The sequence below is a fragment of the Petromyzon marinus genome, chromosome 49 (genome assembly GCF_048934315.1).
Source record: "Petromyzon marinus isolate PM22_M1 ecotype Great Lakes invasive population chromosome 49, UKy_Petmar_22M1.pri1.0, whole genome shotgun sequence".
Taxonomy (NCBI): domain Eukaryota; kingdom Metazoa; phylum Chordata; class Hyperoartia; order Petromyzontiformes; family Petromyzontidae; genus Petromyzon; species Petromyzon marinus.
This window is the reverse complement of record NC_133715.1, coordinates 8,482,668-8,502,248: the sequence shown is the minus strand read 5'-3', so window position 1 is coordinate 8,502,248 and position 19,581 is coordinate 8,482,668. Positions and strand designations below refer to the sequence as shown.

The following is a 19,581-nucleotide window of genomic DNA, read 5'->3' as shown; positions in this document are numbered from 1 at the left end:
GGGTGGCTGATTAACGCCGTCCCATCATCGCATGAGGCCCTCCCCCCTCCCCCTGGCCGTCTTTCGCCACCCACATCTGGGGTGGTAGCACCCGGCTGCCACCTCTCTGTACGGTACTTGCAAAAGTACTTTGAATAGTGCCCGATGCACAGACACGTCACCGTCGATCGCCACTGCCCTGGAAAACAATTCTTGATTGCAGCGGCGCGAAATCCCGGTCACGTCCGACGTGCAATACAACCTCGTCAAAGATAATACTACACACAGGTCATCCCATCGCATGTAAAAATGTTTATTCTTAGCCAGAGTAAAACCTTTAATCTCCTTGGCACAACGGTCTCATCTGACCTCTGACCTGGCAAGACTGTGTTCCTAATCTGGATAAGGAGGCATCAAAACATGCTTGGGTTGTCTTTTCTTCTGCCAAAGCCTTCATCTATCACTGCTGCTGCGCAGAGCACACATTCCTCCCAAGTTGAATTCCTACTGCTAACACATCAGGGGTGTAGCCCCCCAGTTACCACCTAACTTGCCCCCCCCCCCCGATAGAGTACAGAGTGAAGCAACGGTCAGGGTTATTGATGATCCAGGACGCTCTATGCTCACTCGCTCACCCGGTGGTCAGTCACCTCCCCGTCACTCTTCTACCGCTACTACTGTGGTTTCTGTTCCTGTGAACTTCACTCATTGATTCTTCCACCCGTGTTGAGCACTCGGTCTAACAGGCACTGTTTCGTCTCATCCTGCACACTGTGTCCAACCACCACCATCAAGAAAGTCAAAAGTGCAGTTTGTTGCTGGCCACTTGATGCGTTGGGCCTTTGGCCCTGTGCTCAGCAACCGTGATCGAAATGCAAGCGTAAAGAATCCTGCAACGCTTTTCCAGAGTGCGTTCGCCTTCGAAGGTTCTAATTATCGGTGACATCAGCTCCCCGTTGGTCAATTTGGCTGCTTTGCTCGAGGGTTAAAATCCCAAGCAGCAACCCAACTCCATGCCAATGTTGTGTTCACATCGGATCATCTTCACGAGAGCTCACCTGACCCACCCTGTCTTTTTGCACACACGCAGACGGACGGAGCGAATTGCCATTCACGCTTTCTACGTTAGGTGAGGAAAGTGTTTGAAGAAATTTAAAAAAAAATCTACGGGACACCTGGCTCACTGGGGAGCCTCCGGTGGCTCCCAGAGAGCCCGACGAGGGGAGCAGCCCAGGGCCCACGAGTTGGGGGGTCACAGCGTGGATCGTCAGCGGGCCCGAACATTTCGCCCAACGCCGCCCAACAACTTAGGCTTGAGCGCAGACAGATGTCCCCCTCCCCTCCACAATCCACTTTTCGAGTTAGGAAGCAGGCCATATGCTGCGTCTCATCAATAGGCTTTATGGGTATTCTTGCAGTGGAATCGCTATTGAGTGTGTACAGGTGGTGTAACTGCACCTGGGACTCTGGGTCAGATGGGGCCCAGGCACCAGACTACGAAGAGAGTGAATGTCCTTTGTTACTCCACATGGTTACCCTTGGTTACTCCACATGGTTACCCTTGGTTACTCCACATGGTTACCCTTTGTTACTCCACATGGCTACACTTGGTTACTCCACATGGCTACCCTTGGTTACTCCACATGGTTACTCTTGGTTATGCCACATGAACTCCGATGGCTATTAGTTGCCCAAGTAACTTTAAAATCAGTCGTGTTTCTACCAAACAATGCTGCCTTGTCAAGTTCCACATCTTCTATCATGGAACCCAACCCTCCCCCGGCAAAAAAAAACCAACTCGTTGCACTGTAAGTTAAAAGAAGGGGTCGAGCGGTGGCGCAGTGGTTATCCCGCTGCGCTGTAAGCCTGGCGTCATGAGTTCGATCCCCAGCCTTGGCGAACGTGTCGGTGTCGAGTTGTTATCGGGTCCTGGCTTTGCCCCCGCTCTGACCATCGTGGTGAAGTATGGTCGATCAACCCCATGACTAACATGGCATTGGGGAGGCCTTCATCTGGCAATGGGTTAACAAAGGCCTGTAATCTTTTTGGTTCTTTCGGTAAAGTCACGTAGAATGAGAATAAAATAATAAAAATAAAACATAATAAAATAAAATTCTCACGACGTTTTGGCCACAACACAAGTAGCCTTCTTCAGGTGAAGAGACACTCGATAAGCTGAGCCTTCTTATCCCGCAGTTTGTTAAAGGATCGAAAAAAGGCCTGTAAATTAATCATTTAATTGCTCTTCTACAATTTGATCAAGTAAAAACAAAAACCATTTGAAATAATTTCTTCCTTCAATATCTGTATTTATGCTGCACATGATTCTTGCATACACGTAGAGCCCACTAGTCAACCCGCTGCAGGATGAGCGCCTCTCCACACCGTTCGGGTCGTTTGACCATACTTCACCACGCTGGTTAGCACGACTTGGTCAAAGTTCGGGGGAGTACAGAACAGCAGCGTATTTTTCTGCAGAGCCCTGCGCTGTCCACAACGCCCATGACACCGGTGCCGGTGCAGAATCAGAATCAGCTATAAAGCTTTTTTTTCACAGATGTCTTTTTCGCATTATGGGCACCCAACCGAGTGAAAATCAGGCTCGAGCCTGATTTTTCAGGCTCGAGCCTGATTTTGCTTCCGAGCTGTGATGGGATAGATCAGCATTCCGGGTCGACTTGGTGATGGGCCGGAATTCTTGTAAGTTCAGTGAAAGAAAAATAAAACAAATACCAGTGGGTGAAAACGACCGTGAATGATTTGATGCCAACGAGCGGAAGGGACTCTAGTGAATGTCTGGCCGGAGACTCTCTCTCCGCGCAGTTGTTGTTTTCGTGGCTTCGCCCGGAGCCTCCTTGCGCTCGCACGCGTCGCGCGGCAGCTGTCGCCGGCGCAAGCGGCCACGGGGGGGGGGGGGGGGGCCCATGGGCGGCACCGGAGAGAGAGAGGGCTTTTCGTTTTTTGGAAGAAAAAAAATGTTTGCCGTCCAGTTTGGGCGCCATCGTTGGAGTCATCGACCGTTACATTTCACATCCTGACATCCTGGCAAAAGCTTACTACACACACATCCTGCGTCCACCAAATCGCGCACCCTCCGGTTGCGGGATAAGGTCAGGGATGAAGAACGTTTGTGGAAATGGAGAGGACTCGGCCTTGTCACCTGTCGTGGTTTTCCCAGGATCGTCCTCTCTTCGAAGTAGCTGTCGAATCTACGTGCCTTGCCAAGGCCGTCGAGTCCCAGGTTTCGTCGGTTGCGTTATAATAAATACGGTGCATTTACATGGAGCTCGCTGATCTTCTGGTATTGCGGGAGGTATTCTTCTTCCCGTGATGCATCCTGGCTTTTTGTACTTTGGAGGAAGCGACCTGAGGAGGGACCCTAGGCCATTTGGACTCACCTCTGTTGAACCCTCAACCATCTTATCCACAATCCCTTGCGCTGGTGAACGACATTTTTGAAGGTCAGCCAGCTGTCTGACACTTGTTTTTCCTAAAGCAGTGCGCTTAATGTTAAACAAAGTTACGATAAATTTGGCTAGATTTGAGTCATTTTTGGCTTGTGTTAAGCAAGTGGAGAGGTAGCAGTTAGCGCACTGCACTCTGAACCCGGTGGATCCAAGTTCGATTCCCGGCCACAGTGGTGAGACTCGCATCCCCCCCCCCCCACTACACACGCCCCCTCACCACCCTTCAACAAACCCACGCCGACCAACGTGGCAAAGTATGCTAAAAAAAAACACGACTTCAACAAACGACATGGTAAATAGGGTGGGGCGGGGAGCATCTTTATCCATCAGTGGATTGAAAATGTCTGGAAATATGAAGCCCTCGAGGTGTGTGGGGGTCACGCGCAACCCTCCGCACCTGCGATCTGCACGGTTGGGCTACGTGTGGCGACGACAGAAGTTCACCGTACACTCAGCTGTGGTACGATTCACGCGGTGGCCGGTGTTCGCACAGCAGGGCGTTTATAAAGCCACATCTAAAATGGGGCCGTGGCCCCAAACAACCCCACTTGGCCACAAAGAGGACGGCTGAGCTTCTCAAGGGCTACCGCAAAGGCAATCAAGCGCAATTCCGCCCCGCCAAGTACGGAATTTTTCTCTTTCCCTCCAACCCCTCCATCACCTCCCTCGCAGAAATTAACCGGCAGAATCGCGGCTCCGCACGTCGCGGGAAAGCCGTGTCGTGAGGAGGCAGTTCTCCCCCCTCGCCCTGCCCGCTGCCCGCCGGAGAAGCCACAGCCCTAAATGGCGTCACCGGCGATGCCACAGCCAACACGGCAGCGTAAATGAAAAAAAAAAGCCCTCATGAATAATGTAATTTGATTATAATATATGAGCGGATGCACCTAGGCGCAGTAATATTTTATGAACACCGTTCTAAAAATGGGAGCTCTTTTTTTTCTGGCATTATAAGCGTTTGCGCAACTGTCACAAAAAAAATGCCCTTGCAATAGGTAAAAGGTAAAGGCACGGGCCTACAACTGCTTGTTCACGCCGCTGCTGGCGGAAGGCCCTCCACTAGACAGAGCTCCGAAGGGTCCCTCCGGTGGGTGCACGCATTATCGCTTAAAAAATGTAACATTGCACGTGGCAAATATTGGTCGCTGTGCCCTTTGACCCTTAGAGATCACAGTGTCACTCTTCCTGCGTCCGTCCTGCACCTTGCGCCACTGAAGGAGGAAAGAGGTTCATTTTCCGCTCTTCATTGCCTACGCGCCGCTCTACTATGAGCGACATCGCAACTGGGGGGGGGGGTAAGGGGGCAAAAAAAACTCGGCCCATCAAACGGGAACGGCAGAATCGCAGTAACGCACGAGAGGGTGACAACATCGCTGAGCCACCCTCTCTCTCTCTCTCGTGGCTGGCAGCGTTTCATCTCGCGAACGAGGGTTGGAAAAAAAAGAAGTGGCAGCTTTGTTTTGTATGCTGCACTGGGTATATTAATCGGTTACCCTGGGAGACCCTAGCCTCCCTGCACAGCCAGCACAGTCCTAGAAGCCCCCCCCCATCCTCCCCTTTACGCTTCCATCTCTGCTTCCACCCTCCTCCCTCCCTTCGCTCCCCCCCCCGCCCCGCCCTCCACAACTGCTCCATCCCCCCCCTCTCTCTCTCCTTGGTAGCACCCGAATTGACGGACGACGCACACAAAGGCCTTTTCTGTCTCGATGCCCGATTGGCTTTCCTGCCAAAGATCGCTTCACAAAGCCAGAGCACCCCCCCCCCCGCCACGGGGGACGTGGGGCGACTCTCAACGACCGCGTAACACTCCCCACCCCGATGGCTCCTGCCTCGTTTGCAGCCTGCTTTTTAAAAATGTTTTAACAAAAATCCTCCCCCCCCCCCCCCCCATTTTTTGTGCTACAGCTAAACAATTTTTCTCGCGTTGATTTTTGTCGTTGCGTTTTTAAACCAACGCACGGTACGTATTTCTGTAGATAAATTCATTGCGCGGGCTGCTGCGGATATCGCAAGGTTCCGAAATGCTTAAGCAGAGCAGCGAGCGGCAGAACCACAAGCGAAAGCCACCGAGTGACTGTAGCGTGGATTTGTAATACTGCGCGCAGCAGCAGCAGCAGCAGCCAGGCCTGGCGTGCCTTACCGCCCAACGCGCACGCAAAAAAAACGCGCGCGCGTAAAAACCGAACGCGCCGCACGATCCTCGCACGACACCGCCAAGCGTCGCGATCACGATGAAATCCCGCCGACGATTTTTCTCCGGGCGGATTTCATCGGGCCGCCAAAACTTGGGCGAGGGACAGCGTCTTACCTTGGGGCTCCAGGGAGTGACGCTACAGCACCCGCTCCGTTCCGTCACGTGGCGGCTGCCGCCGTCGCCACCGCTGCCACCACCACCGCCAGCAGCAGCAGCACTGCCGGAGCTCACAGCCTTAATGGTGGCACACGCGCGGGGAAACGGTGGATCAATGCCAGCGCGCGTCAGTGGCCCAGAAGACGCAGATGGACCCAGTGAGCGTGATGTAATCCCGCAGTGATGTCCACTGTCATCGGTGTCTTGCGCATTCATTCATTCATTCCTTGGTTCGTTCATTCATTCGCTTGCTCGCTCGCTCGCTCGTTTGCCCGCTCCGTTTTGTTTGGCCATTCATGAGGTCTACCTTCCCCATGCGCGGCTACTTAAAATTAATTGTCTTCGTTTCATACAAAAATTCTAATCATCATAATGTCTTCATGAAATGCTAGATTGAGATTGTCCAGTGTAAAAACCACCCGTTCGGTTCGCTACATTACAAATGGTCACCACGATTACAATTACATTTTAAAAAATAACAATTTAAGCGTATAAATATTTTGCTTTAACAATGAACACACGTCGCTTCGCTGCAAACTCGATCGCCAAATACGCATGGTGCAACAAAGAAAATGTCATGTAAAAATGTTTTTTTTTATCGCTCATTAGACATTCTCGAATTCACACCTTTCTCAAGGCCACGCTGGCCTCCTACTGGCAGAAGATGAGCGGTGCTGACGGATGAGCGCGCATGACATCACCGCGGCCGCTGGAACATCGCTCTATAATGGTGCGGGGCTTCATCCCTCCACGGCCGCGCTTCCGTCGCGACCGAGATACGACGCCCACAAGGGCAAGCGTAATGAGGAGGGCATCGCGTGCACGCCTCCTCGGCACGTCCGTTCCTTTCACTGTGACGACTGCGCCAAAAGAAATAATGCCCAGGGCCCCCCCCTCCCCCCCCACTGCCAACCGAAATATGGCACTGCTGTGAGACGGATGGCACCATCATGTTGCGATGTCCCTTAAAGCAAGGCGAGTCCGAATTGGGATCATTAGTCGCGTCCATATGAAGAAAAAATATAAGCATCCATTAAAATAATTCTGAAAGAAGCGTAATGGAGTGGGCGTTATAAACAAGAGTTGAATGGTGCAGTCGGGTGAGATGTGTACATATTATGACATCACAGATCGTGGGACACATCATATGATCATTCTCATGGCCACTGTGGGGATCCGGACAGCCCTACAATTTGTTTTTATGCCGCTAAGAGACATCCACAACATTTTGGACAAAAAATTCTGGCATTTTTGAGACCCGTGTTTCTCTCCCTTGAGCAAGGCGACCCAAATGCCGATTATTCCAAAGACAGAACATTTAAATAAACAGCAACGCATGGATGGTTGAGGCTCGGTATGGAATCATTAGCCAGTACTATAGTTGTATGGAAAGCTGGACAATTGCAAACACCCTACAAAGCAACGTAGAAGCAACGGAAATGTGGTTTTAGGACAAGATGAGTAAAATTGCATGTATATTCTTGTTTCCCTTCTATATGACTTTACCGAAAGAACCTAGAATATGAATCCCTGCAGTGACGAAAGCTTTAAGTCAAAACTTGCATGTATTTCAGATAGGAGGGTGCACATCCAGAATATTCATGAGAATAATGAGAGAAAGGCAATGTTAGATTTCTTGGATATGGGAAGAGAAGGCGAGACCGAATATAAATGTGATCTTGACCGGGAAAATGATCGGTGCAAGACAGCGAATTAAGCAACATAACGACATTTAACAATTGGATGCGACTGGGAGGAGTATCTCAGTGATTCAATAGCATGGACAGGGATGACTGGAAGGCAAGGCAATGATCGCAGACATCTTTCAGAAAGGACATGGCACACAGACCGGGGGAGAGTTGTACTGTATTGATGTCATGTATCTATTAGAGGTTCTTTGTGTTAGATTGCATGAATGTAAATGTGTAGTTTAAACCCTCCGCCACCCGACACAACCAATTCGTAAGGTTATTAATTGGCTGTGTCGGTTACTAATTGGCTGTGTCGGGTGGCGGCGGGTTTCACGACACATATATTTTTCCGCGATTTAACCCACCAAAAAAAACCTCTACTGTGGAAGACATTGGCTCGCAAAAGCCTGCGTGTTAAACAGATTTCATGTAATATACTGCAGTGAACTCCTCACATCCGTGATGAGGTGGGGGGGGGGGGAGGTGGGGGAGCAACATCACGGACACCGTCTGTCATCTCCCCGTTAACCACGGGGACCATTCCCTCGCCGGTCACCCTCAACATCCACAGTTGCGGCTGCAACCCTGGTGCATTATGGGTAATGCTCCACACACAACACGTGCGCCCAGAATATGGAGACAAATGGGAGGTATGTTTATGTATTTATGCTTAACATTTTCGTGCCTTCGTGCGTTGGATTAAAGGAGTTCGAGGTGATCATCAACAATCTGGAGATCGCATCGAAGCTGCGGAAATGTTGAGCGAAGCGTGCGCGCTTTGAATCGTAGACGAGGGGGTTGGGCGATGACGGGAAAAATGTGAAATGCTTCGCTCGAGACGGGAAGAAATGTGTCTTCAAACGTGAACACTCGTGAACACGCGCATCTCGAAATACACCAGCCAGCCTGGAGTCCGGGAGTTTCCCTTTCTCTCAGCGAGCAAAACAAATCATGCTTTTTATTGCTCCTATTTCAATTTAAACAACCGCCGTATGGTCACTGAAAAAGCAACAATTCACTGCCGTACATTGTAGCAGGCAAAGGTGCAGCCCTGCAATTGCTTGCTCATACCGCTGCTGGTGGAAGGATCCGCACTAAAAAGGAGCTCTGGTGAACCCCTCGAGGGTATTTGGCCTACTCTTCCACGCTGGCCAGACGTCTTAGAAGACGTTTGAGTACCCACACTTTACCCCACCACGTGTGTCCTGCCGATCTAATCTCAAAAAAAGCGTCCATGTCCTTTCCCAAAGACGTCGGGGGATGAACGGCCTTCGATTTACCTCCGTGATATTACCCAAGACGTTTGCATTAGATAATCCCAGTTGCGTCCAATAGTTCAAATGTCTTTTTGTACTTGACGACCAACCGTGGTGCACCCACTTCTACTGCTGGGTGGGATGGAGGCGGAAGGATTTCATGAACTTCCATCGGTTTCAACCGCAACGCCGGGAGGTGGAATCGAACCGGCGGCCCCTGGATCGCAAGGCCAGCGCGCTCATCGCTGCACCACTGCGGAAGCGTCCACTTGCTGTGTCGACTCAAAGTAACGCTCTCCCATTCATCATTCGCATGGCCTTACGATGGAACAAAAATATATATCTCATTGGGCCGACATTTCAGACAATGACCGTCTCGTGTTCTCAGATGCAAGAGTGTGGACGCGACTTCAAGAAAGTGACGTCACATCCTGTGAATGAATCATTTTCAGATCGATCTGAAACGTTTCATTCTTTTGGATCATCTGAAATTTCAAATCTCGGAACGATTGCCAAGACTTTTCAAATCAGCAACACGTCCCTGATCTCATGTTTGCATGCCACAACCTGTGGGGGTCTGGGGCGAGTTCAACCTACCGGGGACGGCGGAGGAGCCCTCAGCGTGACCCGAACGGATTCACGGGGCGACTCGGTGGACACTTGACTCCCCGTTACACTGTCCTGATCTGCACGCACACACAAACAAAATAAAGATTCCCCCATATAGCCTTAATAGACTGTTGGGGCAATCGCTGTTCGCGAGTCGCACCTATGAAGGCCGACACGGTGCACGAGGGGGTGGGTGGCCAGCACCGCACCCGGCCGCCTTTGTCTCCCCAGTGGCGATGTTCGCACACCGCACCCAGGTACACATTTGAGGAATCGAACTCGGGTCTCACACGTGTTCATGACGCCAACAACATCACAACTACAACAGCTGCCAATTGCCTCCCCAACCCCAACCCTCCCCCTAAGTAGCCGCTTAAAGTTTGACGTTTATTTTGTTTCCATCAGGTGAGAAGCCACGTGACCAGGATAAAGTCTAATTTTCAAAAATGAACAAAAGCAAAGACAAACAAATACAAAGGATAGCATTGAAGAAAGTAGCAATCGGAATAAAAAACAAAAGCATCACAGGAGGAATAAAATGTAATTTTAAATTTCGCACAAACATAAATCTACGATAAGTCAAAAAAAATATTTAATTTCCTGCAGCGCAAATCGGCTTGGGCAGATTAACCTCCAGATTGACCACAGGGCAAAATGATGAAATTCAGGAACATTGCGGGTTGACTATAACACGAATATGTAAACAACATCACCAGATTGCGTGTGACGGGCTAAGTGTACTTTAAGGTCACGTGGAGTGCCGAAGGGTTACGTGGAGTGCCGAAGGGAAACTTCCAACGTACAGCGACAAAGCTGGATTCCGGAATGTCAGACCGGCGGAGGTGGACTTTCCAAATCGTGACGATGAGCTAAGGGAGACACTGGGGCAATGGACTCAAGACGTGAAAATGATCGGAGCTCGTTTGAGTGGGTGACACAGGTCAAAAGACAGGCAAAAGTAAACAAGACAAAGCCTCAGACAATTCTGGGGCAAGTGCTGTTGCGAAAGATTATCGGGGACAGCTCCACAACCAGCCGCCTTTGTCTCCCCAGTGATGATGTTTACAGAACATACCAGGTACTCATTTGAGGCTAAGTCAACCCAGGGGTGACCCAGGAGCAGTTCAGATGTCACTTGCCACTGATGTAATCCATGGCTGCTAATCGGACCCAAGGTGCCCGTTTTTGAAGCAAAGTCCACACGTGCACACACAAAGGCAAAGACCCGCCGTACGGCCTTCTTATAGACCGCGGGGGCAGCTGCTGTTAGCGAGCACCTGTTTGGGTTGGAACGGCACGTGAACGGGAGCGGTATGGCCAGTGGCACATCCGGCCACCTTTTTGTATCCCCAGCGAGGGCGATCAGACGCCAGTGCACTCGTTTCACGCAGAGTCGACCGAGGAGAGGTGTCCCGGAACAGGTCCTGATAACCCTTCGTCGATCCACTGCTGGACGAAGGCCTGCGTCATGCCATGGCCATCGTGCAAGGTTTGTTTGCTCTGCCAGGCTGGCCCAGAATCAATGGAGAGTTCACTCGCCACAGACGTTGGTCGCGGCGGGCACCAGAAATCAAACTCGGGTCGCCGAGCTCGTATGAGCAGGGCGTTAATGCCCTTACGTGACCACTGCCCTGCACGACACGCATTCCCTCAGTCAACAAAGCCATAGCCAATACAGCACCTGTCGCCCATCGCATAACAGGGATTCGAAAACATAAACGGTACAATTGGCTCTGGGGAAAAGGAAAAAAAAACAACGAGTGGTCTGATTAAAGAGGGCCGCTTGCATTCAGCTCGGTGGGTTTGGGTTGGGCCATATCTCGGCCCAAATCAGCAAGCGCACCTTGCTCCGTTGACACGGCGGCATCCAACAAACCTGGGGTGGGTTTATGACGAACCTCGTCATAAAACACAGAGCAGAGGGATTGCAAAAATAGAATCACAAGCCAGGGAGTGTTGGGGAGGTTGCGTCAAACGAGAACTATTTCTCTGTGCGCGTAGGTGAGCGTAGTGTCGTGCGTGGCGCACCGAGCTGCACACCCCGGTGACCCGGGTTCGATTCCCATTCTCGAACAATAACAGTGGCGACTCTTTGAAGCGCTCCTGGGCCTCTCCCGAGGTTTACTCGGCCTTAAATGAGTACCTGGTGCGGTGTGTAAACGTCCAGCACTGACTGGGGAGACGAAGGCGGCCGGGCGTGGTGTTAGCCACGCCACCCCCTCGTGTGCTGTGCCTGGCTTCATAGGCGCTCGCTTACAGCATTTGCCCCGACAGTTTGTTAAAGGCTATACGGGGGATTTTTGCCATTTGATGATACACACGGACACCTACAAACACTTAAAAACACACACACACACCTGTACAAACACACTCACATCTAAACACACATACACCTTCACCCATACAAAAACAAACAAAAGTATACTCTTATAGCCTTAACAGAAGTGCTTTAAGCAAGCACCTATGAAGGCCAACACGACACACTAAATGGGGTGACGCGGTGAACAAACTGCTCATTTAAGGCTGGGTCGACCTAGGGGAGGCCCAGGACCAGTTCAGATAATCATCACCGGTGTTGGCCGTGAGCGGGAATCGAACTCTGGTTGCCGGGTTCGTAGCGCAGTGCGTTAATCGCTACACTGCCGCTCCCCACGCAACGACTAGCACGTACAAAGACAATGATCCCCCCCGCATCGTCAAATAGCAACTCGCTCCCTCCAGAACGTTTAGCTGGGCGCGGGGTCAAAGTTCTTGGTGTGTGCAGCTCGTCGGAGCCCTCTCACCATGGTCTCACGGTGGCGCTCCCGGCATCATGCCGCAAGGTGAAGAACCCCCCCATTCCAAACCCTCGCAGGGAGCGGTGTAATGTCGCCTCGCGTCACAGAACGACTCGCGGAAGACGACACCGCGGGATTACTTCTGAAGCCGCTCTAGTAGGCCCTCTTTATCCACACTGGACGTTGCAGTGTGACGAGGCTTGGAATGCCGAATGGTGTTCGCGAGAAGTCGCAAACACCTCCTCGTGGGAGACCCAACGGTGCAGAAGATCCCCGGCTTCGATATTCCGCGAAAGCTTCTGGGGCCACAACCGCTAAACCGCGTCAGCGCACGGCCCGTGGCAGCAGTGGATGCGGATAATTAATGATTATTGATGACGTATGTATGCACGTTGAATTTCTTTCGCGCACTACGTGGCCAAACCGTGCAAATCGGAGGTGCGGTGGGGGAAAATGACGATGCACAAATGTAAAAACTCTCCTGTGTGCGGCGACCATGGTAACCACCCGGGACAGGGCCGTGGGACATTTCGTGACTCGATGCCGGATTCACAAACACGACAGAGGACCACGGCGATTACACCACTCCGCTACTCCTGACGCAATTGCATGGCTCAACCACGCTCGGTGTAAAATCACAGCTGTTGCTCTACTTCATCATCATCATCAGCCGTAAGGACGAGAATAAGAAGCCCTGCAAAGAGTGATTGTCGCATGTCAATCAAAATGATTTGATTTTGTTTATATACATATTTATATTTGGTCCACTGAGCCGGAACAGGACGCGCCAGTGGAAAAGGGGTTAAGAACGAGTCGAGGGGAGAATGATCGGGCAAACGGCGACGGGGTCGGCGGTGCAGGGCCCCACCATGGATCTCTGCCCTGGGCTTCTCCGCCGCGCTCTGCCAGAGCTCGTCCACGCAGCGTGGACGCGTCGACGGCACCAGCGCGTTGGTTTTGACGGCGCGAGTCGTCCGGAAGTGATCCGTCCTCCGGCTCTCATCCTGCAGGGTGGACACAGCTGGTGCGAGAGAGGGAGGGAGGGGGGGTAGATAGAGATGCGCGCAGGTTAACTTGGCCATCCCTGTTGACGTCAACATCGATGTCATCTTTCGGCATCATCATCGTCGGTGTTGTAGGTAACATCGTAGTCGCCATTACAGTCATCATTACCATGATCATCATCCTCGTATTCATCATCATCAAACTATCATCATTTGCACTGTCATCACTATCATCTGGAGCCATATTGATGCATGAATTAAATAATTTATCTAAATTCTTTCTCAGGCTCACGGTAAACAAATTAGAATAAAAAATATTTAACTATTTCAAGCTAACGATACAAGCATCCAATTATGTGTTTGAGAAGCAACGTACTTCTGGTTTTGTGCATGCAAGGAGTAGGTTCTAGGGATCACTCGTGGCCTCTGTATTCACCCCGATGGTCAAAATAAGAATTGGTTCTTGAATCAAATCATGATCCTGAATCGCAAATTTCATAGAATCACCGACTTCACCACGATCAACATTACCGACATCACCGTCATCGTTATAATCATCCGTATCATCACTGTCACTTGCGTCACGATCACCGTCACCATCATTGCCATCACTCTCATCATCATCATCATCACTGTCTCACCATCATTGGAAATCGATCGAACTCATCATGATCATCATGATGGATGCACCCAGCACGGGATTATTTGTTGACTCGTCTCGACGTTTGTGATGTTGTGTTGACGTTTGTTGTGATGTTTGTCTATAAGCTGTGCGTATGCGAATATAAATGTGTATCTAGCAAGAGCGTGGGCTTCAAGCTGTGAGAACAGGATAGTTAAAGAACTCGCAGATGAGGATACTCCGGGCTTAATTTCTCATGCGATAATTTCCAGGAAAGCTGATGTCACACATGATTTCATGTCACAACCGTCTGCGTGTCCTTATTAAACAGTTTATCCCACGGATGACGACGTCAAATGTGAGCGCTGTCCTGAAGGACATTCGATAAGCCCTGAGCACTATTCACTATTCATAGACGCGCATCTCGGTCTCGCCGCGCCGGGAGTTGGAATTGAACCGGCAACCCCTGGACTGCAAGTTCAGTCTGCTCAGCATCGCACCACGGCTTCCTCCGTCACTCGAGAACAAGAGGTGGCGTGGAGGGGCGGGGGGAGGGTTTAGGGGAGGGGATGTGAGATTAAATCTCCTTGCGGGAGACAGACTAATTGGTACCGTCAGATACTGACATCACTCGCTAGCCACCAACGCCCCGTTTCTGCTTTTATGACGGACGTTTCCAATCCGTAATCTTCCGGGGGCTTTAATGAGCCCAATCACCTGTCGGGCCGGTCCCTGTAATGCGCACATGCCTCTCGCTTTATAAATACACCTGGGTGACTTCACGACTCCGCGCCCAAGAGCTGTAATCAGGGATATTGCTCCGCGAGACATTTGAATGCAAAAAAATACTCCCACGCACCCCCCCCCGCCCCCCCCCCCGTGACCCGTAATCACATTCGCAATCGCTGACAGTGGTGGGATGGGAATACGTTGCAAGGACGCAAGTGCCGGTGGGCGAAAGCGGAGGCCACAACGAATCCCACCCGCACGGCCTCCGTGGACTGTTGGCGCAAGCGCCGTTCACGAGCACCTATCAAGAATCTGAATCTTTATTTGTACCGCAGGAGGAATCTGATGAGTTGTCAAGATCTTTTTTTTTCACAGATGTCCAGGAAGGGCACGGGGCCAGAAAGTTACAACAACAAATAAAAAAACGATAGGAGTGCAAAGCATAGGGAAAGTAAGAAAATCACAAAAAAATGTAGCTTAAATTAAAGATTTGTATTTTACCAGGTAAGGCCCAGTGAATTATTAGCTTATTTTTCAGAAGCGACCTGGCCACAAACGATAGCGCAACGTGATGTGACTTATCGTGTGGACATTTACAGCAGCCAAATATACTCTAAATAAATCGAAGCGCACGTTGATTTTAGACGAGGATAAGAGCGTTGCAACAACGAGGGGGGTGTTAGGGTGGCCATCACCGCACACGATCATCTCCCTCTGCCTTCTCCCAGTCCTGATGTTCTACAGAGTGGCCGGATAATCAACGACGAACGAGGGGGGGAGGGAGCTCCAACCCCAGTTCTGATATCAACTCGCTACTGATGTTAGCCATTTGCTGGCAAATTGAATTAAAGTTACCGGCGGGTTCGTAGCGCAGTGCGCTAACTGCTGCGCCACCGCTCCCCCCCGCCCGCGGTGAAACACGCGTGTTTGCGTGCGTACCGACAATCGCACAGCTGCAGCACGTTACGCGAAATTGTCTTTCGTTGCCTTTATGTCTCAAGGTCACGCCAAGCTACGTGGTATTTTTTTTTGCGGAATTACGTCGCATTAAGTTTTGCCTTCTTCAAGGGTTCGGGTCTGAAAATGAAGTGAAAACAAACGCAGCGCAAAGCGGAAACGTTCGCGCAGGGTAACGGAGGACGACTAGATTTTAACATACCACAATGCAGTTCTTCGGCACTGGTGGTTTTGCGTTACGTGCGAGGCCCCGTGAGCTTTTGTACAAGCGGTGCGCATCTTTGCCATGAAATATATCTCAAATCAGGATTAAGCATATCTCACTAAGGTTTTAGGGTGGAGGTGGAGTGGGCTGTATGTGGGGGGGGAGGGGGGAATAAATAAATAATCAATGAAAGGTCACGCTGGGGAGATGTATGCGCGTTAAGCCGGGCGTAACAATGACAGCGAACCATTTATCCACCGAACAATGCTCGGTGGGTGCCTTCAAACACGACCGCACTGCCCTCCTCCCGGTGCTGATCTCCTTCCGCCGCCCGTACATTCCCCCCCCCCGACTCCGGCCTCGAAGATCGCACCCCAACAGGAGCCGCTACGCTGCCGAGATTTCACGCCGTGCGGTTCAATTTCGTCTTGGGGTTGTTTTTTCTTCAAATCTCTCAACAAAGGAGACAGGTGATGACGTCTTTTTTTAATGCAGATATTTACACCTTTCTTTCTTCCCACCACCACCAAACGCCGTTTCGCGCTTTATCTCGCGAAGCGCACGAGTGTTTCCTACGAACGATCGTCCGCCCCCCCCCCCCAAGTTGCCACCGGGGCGAGACGCAGATCCCGATAATGAAGACGATGACGGATGTGTTGTGCCGCCGAGCAAAATGGCTCTTGATGTCAGAAATAAAATGGGATACAGACCCTGTAATCTACACCGTCTTATTTTTCCCACCTCTTTCCGAAACTTCAGCCGCCGCCCACCAGACCTCCCTGTAATTTAATCCACGACACTAAGTCGTCTGTCATTTTTTTTTCTGGTTCCGTACGTATCTGCCCGCTGGTTTAAATTGTTGTTGTTATTTTGTTTTGGGCAGCTCTCTATGGACCGCGTGACCTCGAGATGTCCTGAGAAACCCTCACCTGCCTGGGAGTTATGCCAAAAACGCACACGGCACACCGTGCTGCTGGCCTTAGCAACATCTGCGTGACAGAGATTCCGTCCACCGGAGCTCTGTGTTCATTATTTCCTGCGCACGCACTCCTGCCACCTCCTATCCCCCGTACCTCCGATGATCACAGTTGGCTACGTACGGTGCGAAAGAGTGTCAAGACACACATTGGCACGGTTGGCAATGTACGGTGTGAAAGAAGTTCAACATACACACATTGGCACGGTTGGCTATGTAATGTGCGAAAGAAGTTCAACATATTTCGATTTGAAGCTTTCGTGACTGCAGGGATTCATATTATTTTATTCTCATTCTACGTGACTTTACCGAAAGAACCAAAGAAGTTCAACATACACACGGATGCACACCGTGATTTACAACTTGCCGTAACAACTGCCAACACGAGAGGAAAATGGCCTTAAGTCAATGCCGTGATTGAAATTATGGGCCAGCTTTGAAGTGGAATATTACAACAACATCAACAAATCTCACCGGTTTTGGGGATTAGGTTTGCGAGCAGATTAAATTTGGTAGAGAATGAATGGTGGCAATCTCTTATTTTCAACATATACTGCATTATAGCCCCAATAAAAATATAGATGCATTGATATTTTCACAGAATGTATGTGTACAATTACTAATAAATTCGAATGCATACATTTCCTCCTTGCCTGGTTTTATTTACTTATCCATCAGAAGTCTATTCCGCAAGACAGATTTACTTGTATAAATGAGTACCGATTGCACTTCAAATACATTAGAGAATAAAATCTCAACGAGTTCAAATTCAGACGCCGCATTAGTCCAAAAATTGCATTGTGAACGATGCACGCGTGCACATGCCCTCTTACAGACCGTCAGCGGAAGAGTTCCTGCCCTTCCTCACGAATGAGTTCGCGAGGACGAGGCTACTAAGACCAGAGCAACTTATGACACCGCCGCAAAGCCAACCCAAATATTTCGCCCTCTTTCGATGAAAACAACAACAACAACAACGACGACGAATCGAGGCACTCACGATTGGTCGCCGTGCCTGCACGTCTCATTTTGGGATCCCATGCCACGTCCCAACGCGACCGCCACCACCGCCACGGCGAAAACCTCCGACGGGTGGCAAAGCAGCAGCCGCCACCGCCACCTCTCACCGCGGACGCATCCGTGCGGCACTGTACGTACAGTGGCGCAGGGAGAGGACTTTTCTGAGACCCGCACTCGGCACGACCGGCAGGGCCGTACCATTCATAACGGGGACTTAATCCGCCACTCTCACCCGCCCGCCCGCTCGCTCGCTCTCTTTCCCCGACCTCCCGCATCATTACCTGCGACCTTTCCCCACACTGGGTGGGGAGGGGGGGTGCAGCTGGGGAGGGATAACGAGGAATACATTTTTAGTAAATTCGGCGGTTGTTTTGGGAAGGAACCGCGGAGTTTTGTTTGGGCAGCCTCAAGAGTTTGGGGGGCGGGGGGCAATGGTGGTGCCTGGACTTTAGCAGACATTACCTTTGGGCCCCCCCCCAACTCGCTCAATTTCAATTTACAATATCCTCGTGGAGGTGACAAGAGAAGAGATCGTGTATACTGTGGATGCAAATACAGATACAGTGAAATGAGAGGAATATAGACAAACACTGCGATGCAGTGAGTTGAGATGCACACAAGGTCGATTGCGAGACATTTAATTGGCTTTTTTTCACGTCGCCTAGCTGAGTATTTCTCGAACAGAATGTGAAATTGTTTGATCATTTTCTTATGAATTAATTCAGACCGACTTGAGCTCATTTTGGCTCGACTCTTTTTGCTTAGATTGCTTAATGCCTTGTGCGGGGGGAGTGGGGGGGGCAGAGTTGAATTATTTTTATATTTGGTGGGGGCGGCGGTGGGGGGTGAGTTGCTCTGAGCTGGGGCCACGCTCGACGCGTCGCCTGTGCCACGCGGTGCCGAGCCGAGCCGAGCTCACAAAACCGCGGTGTTGGGGAATTCTGCAGCGATGCGGATAAAGCGTTGTGAATGGGCGCATTTTTTTCGAGCGATGAATAATTTTAACAAAAAAAATTCGCATTCGCAAATTCAGCCCGAAATGAATAAATTTCGTCACCAAAAAAAAAGATCGGTTTGTAAACGGCATTTTTTAATGATGGGGGGGAGGGGGGGAGAGAAAAAAACGTGTTGGCTCGCTCGGAGCGGGATAGGATGGAGACAATGGTTTGTGTGGAGAAGCCAAATGGAGATAGGGAGGGATTTCAGTGTGAGCCACGGTTGTCACGTGTCTTGGTTTTCCTAGGGAAAAAAAACCCTTTTAGAGGTAGCTGCTGTCCCAGTGAATCTGCAAGTCTTCCCAGGACATTAACATTCGCACGTTTTGTCGGCTGCGTAAATGCGACGCAACTCAAGACAATGCATTTACTCGTAGTTATCCCCCTCTGGATTGTGAGATATTCTCCATGAAATGTCCTTGGGTTTTTTTGTTGTTGTACCCACCATAGGTGGCAACCCCAGTGAGGGCCCTTCATCGGAGGGCCTCTGGGATCCACAGTGATTCTCCCAGAGCCTTGAAACATCAACACAGCCTTCAAAACTGAATTTGCATCACAGGATGCCACAACCAATCAGTTACACTTAGGTGGAAGGTAAAGGTGCAGCCCTGCAATTCTTTAATTATATAACTGCTGGCGGAAGGGCATCTACCGATACTAATGGGAGCTCTAAAACCCCCTCTGAGGATATTTTGGTCTACTATTTCACGCTGGCCAGACGTCTTGGAAGAGGTGAGAGTACCCATACTTCACCTCAGCATCTCCGATCAGAAGATCAGCATATATACACACACCACGAGCGACCTGCTGGCAATCAACCGTCCGTGGGGCACCCATTTACACTGCATGGGTGAACAAAGGCCGGCTGGAACGAAGTGGCGTCGCTCGGATCGCAGGTCCGGTGCGCTGACCCGGTACGCCGCGGCCACATCCAAGCAGCGGTCGAA

At 50.7% G+C, this 19,581-nt stretch overlaps 1 protein-coding gene across 2 annotated transcripts in view; it reads right to left on the bottom strand.

Annotated features, from left to right (window-relative positions):
• Positions 1–19,581, bottom strand: part of LOC116952979 (uncharacterized) — a 123,859-nt gene that overhangs the window by 18,636 nt on the left and 85,642 nt on the right. Inside the window, exons 1-4 of one of the 2 annotated variants that reach the window (XM_032972754.2) lie at positions 17,620–17,816; positions 12,995–13,147; positions 9,338–9,426; positions 5,752–5,871 (exon numbers count right to left, since the gene is read on the bottom strand). In XM_032972754.2, coding sequence (XP_032828645.1) covers positions 5,752–5,871; positions 9,338–9,426; positions 12,995–13,147; positions 17,620–17,647 — 390 coding nt within the window. In that variant the 5' untranslated portion in view covers positions 17,648–17,816. Of the gene's footprint in view, positions 1–5,751; positions 5,872–9,337; positions 9,427–12,994; positions 13,148–17,619; positions 17,817–19,581 lie in introns of those variants that run through there. The other variant, XM_032972755.2, reaches the window with a different exon arrangement.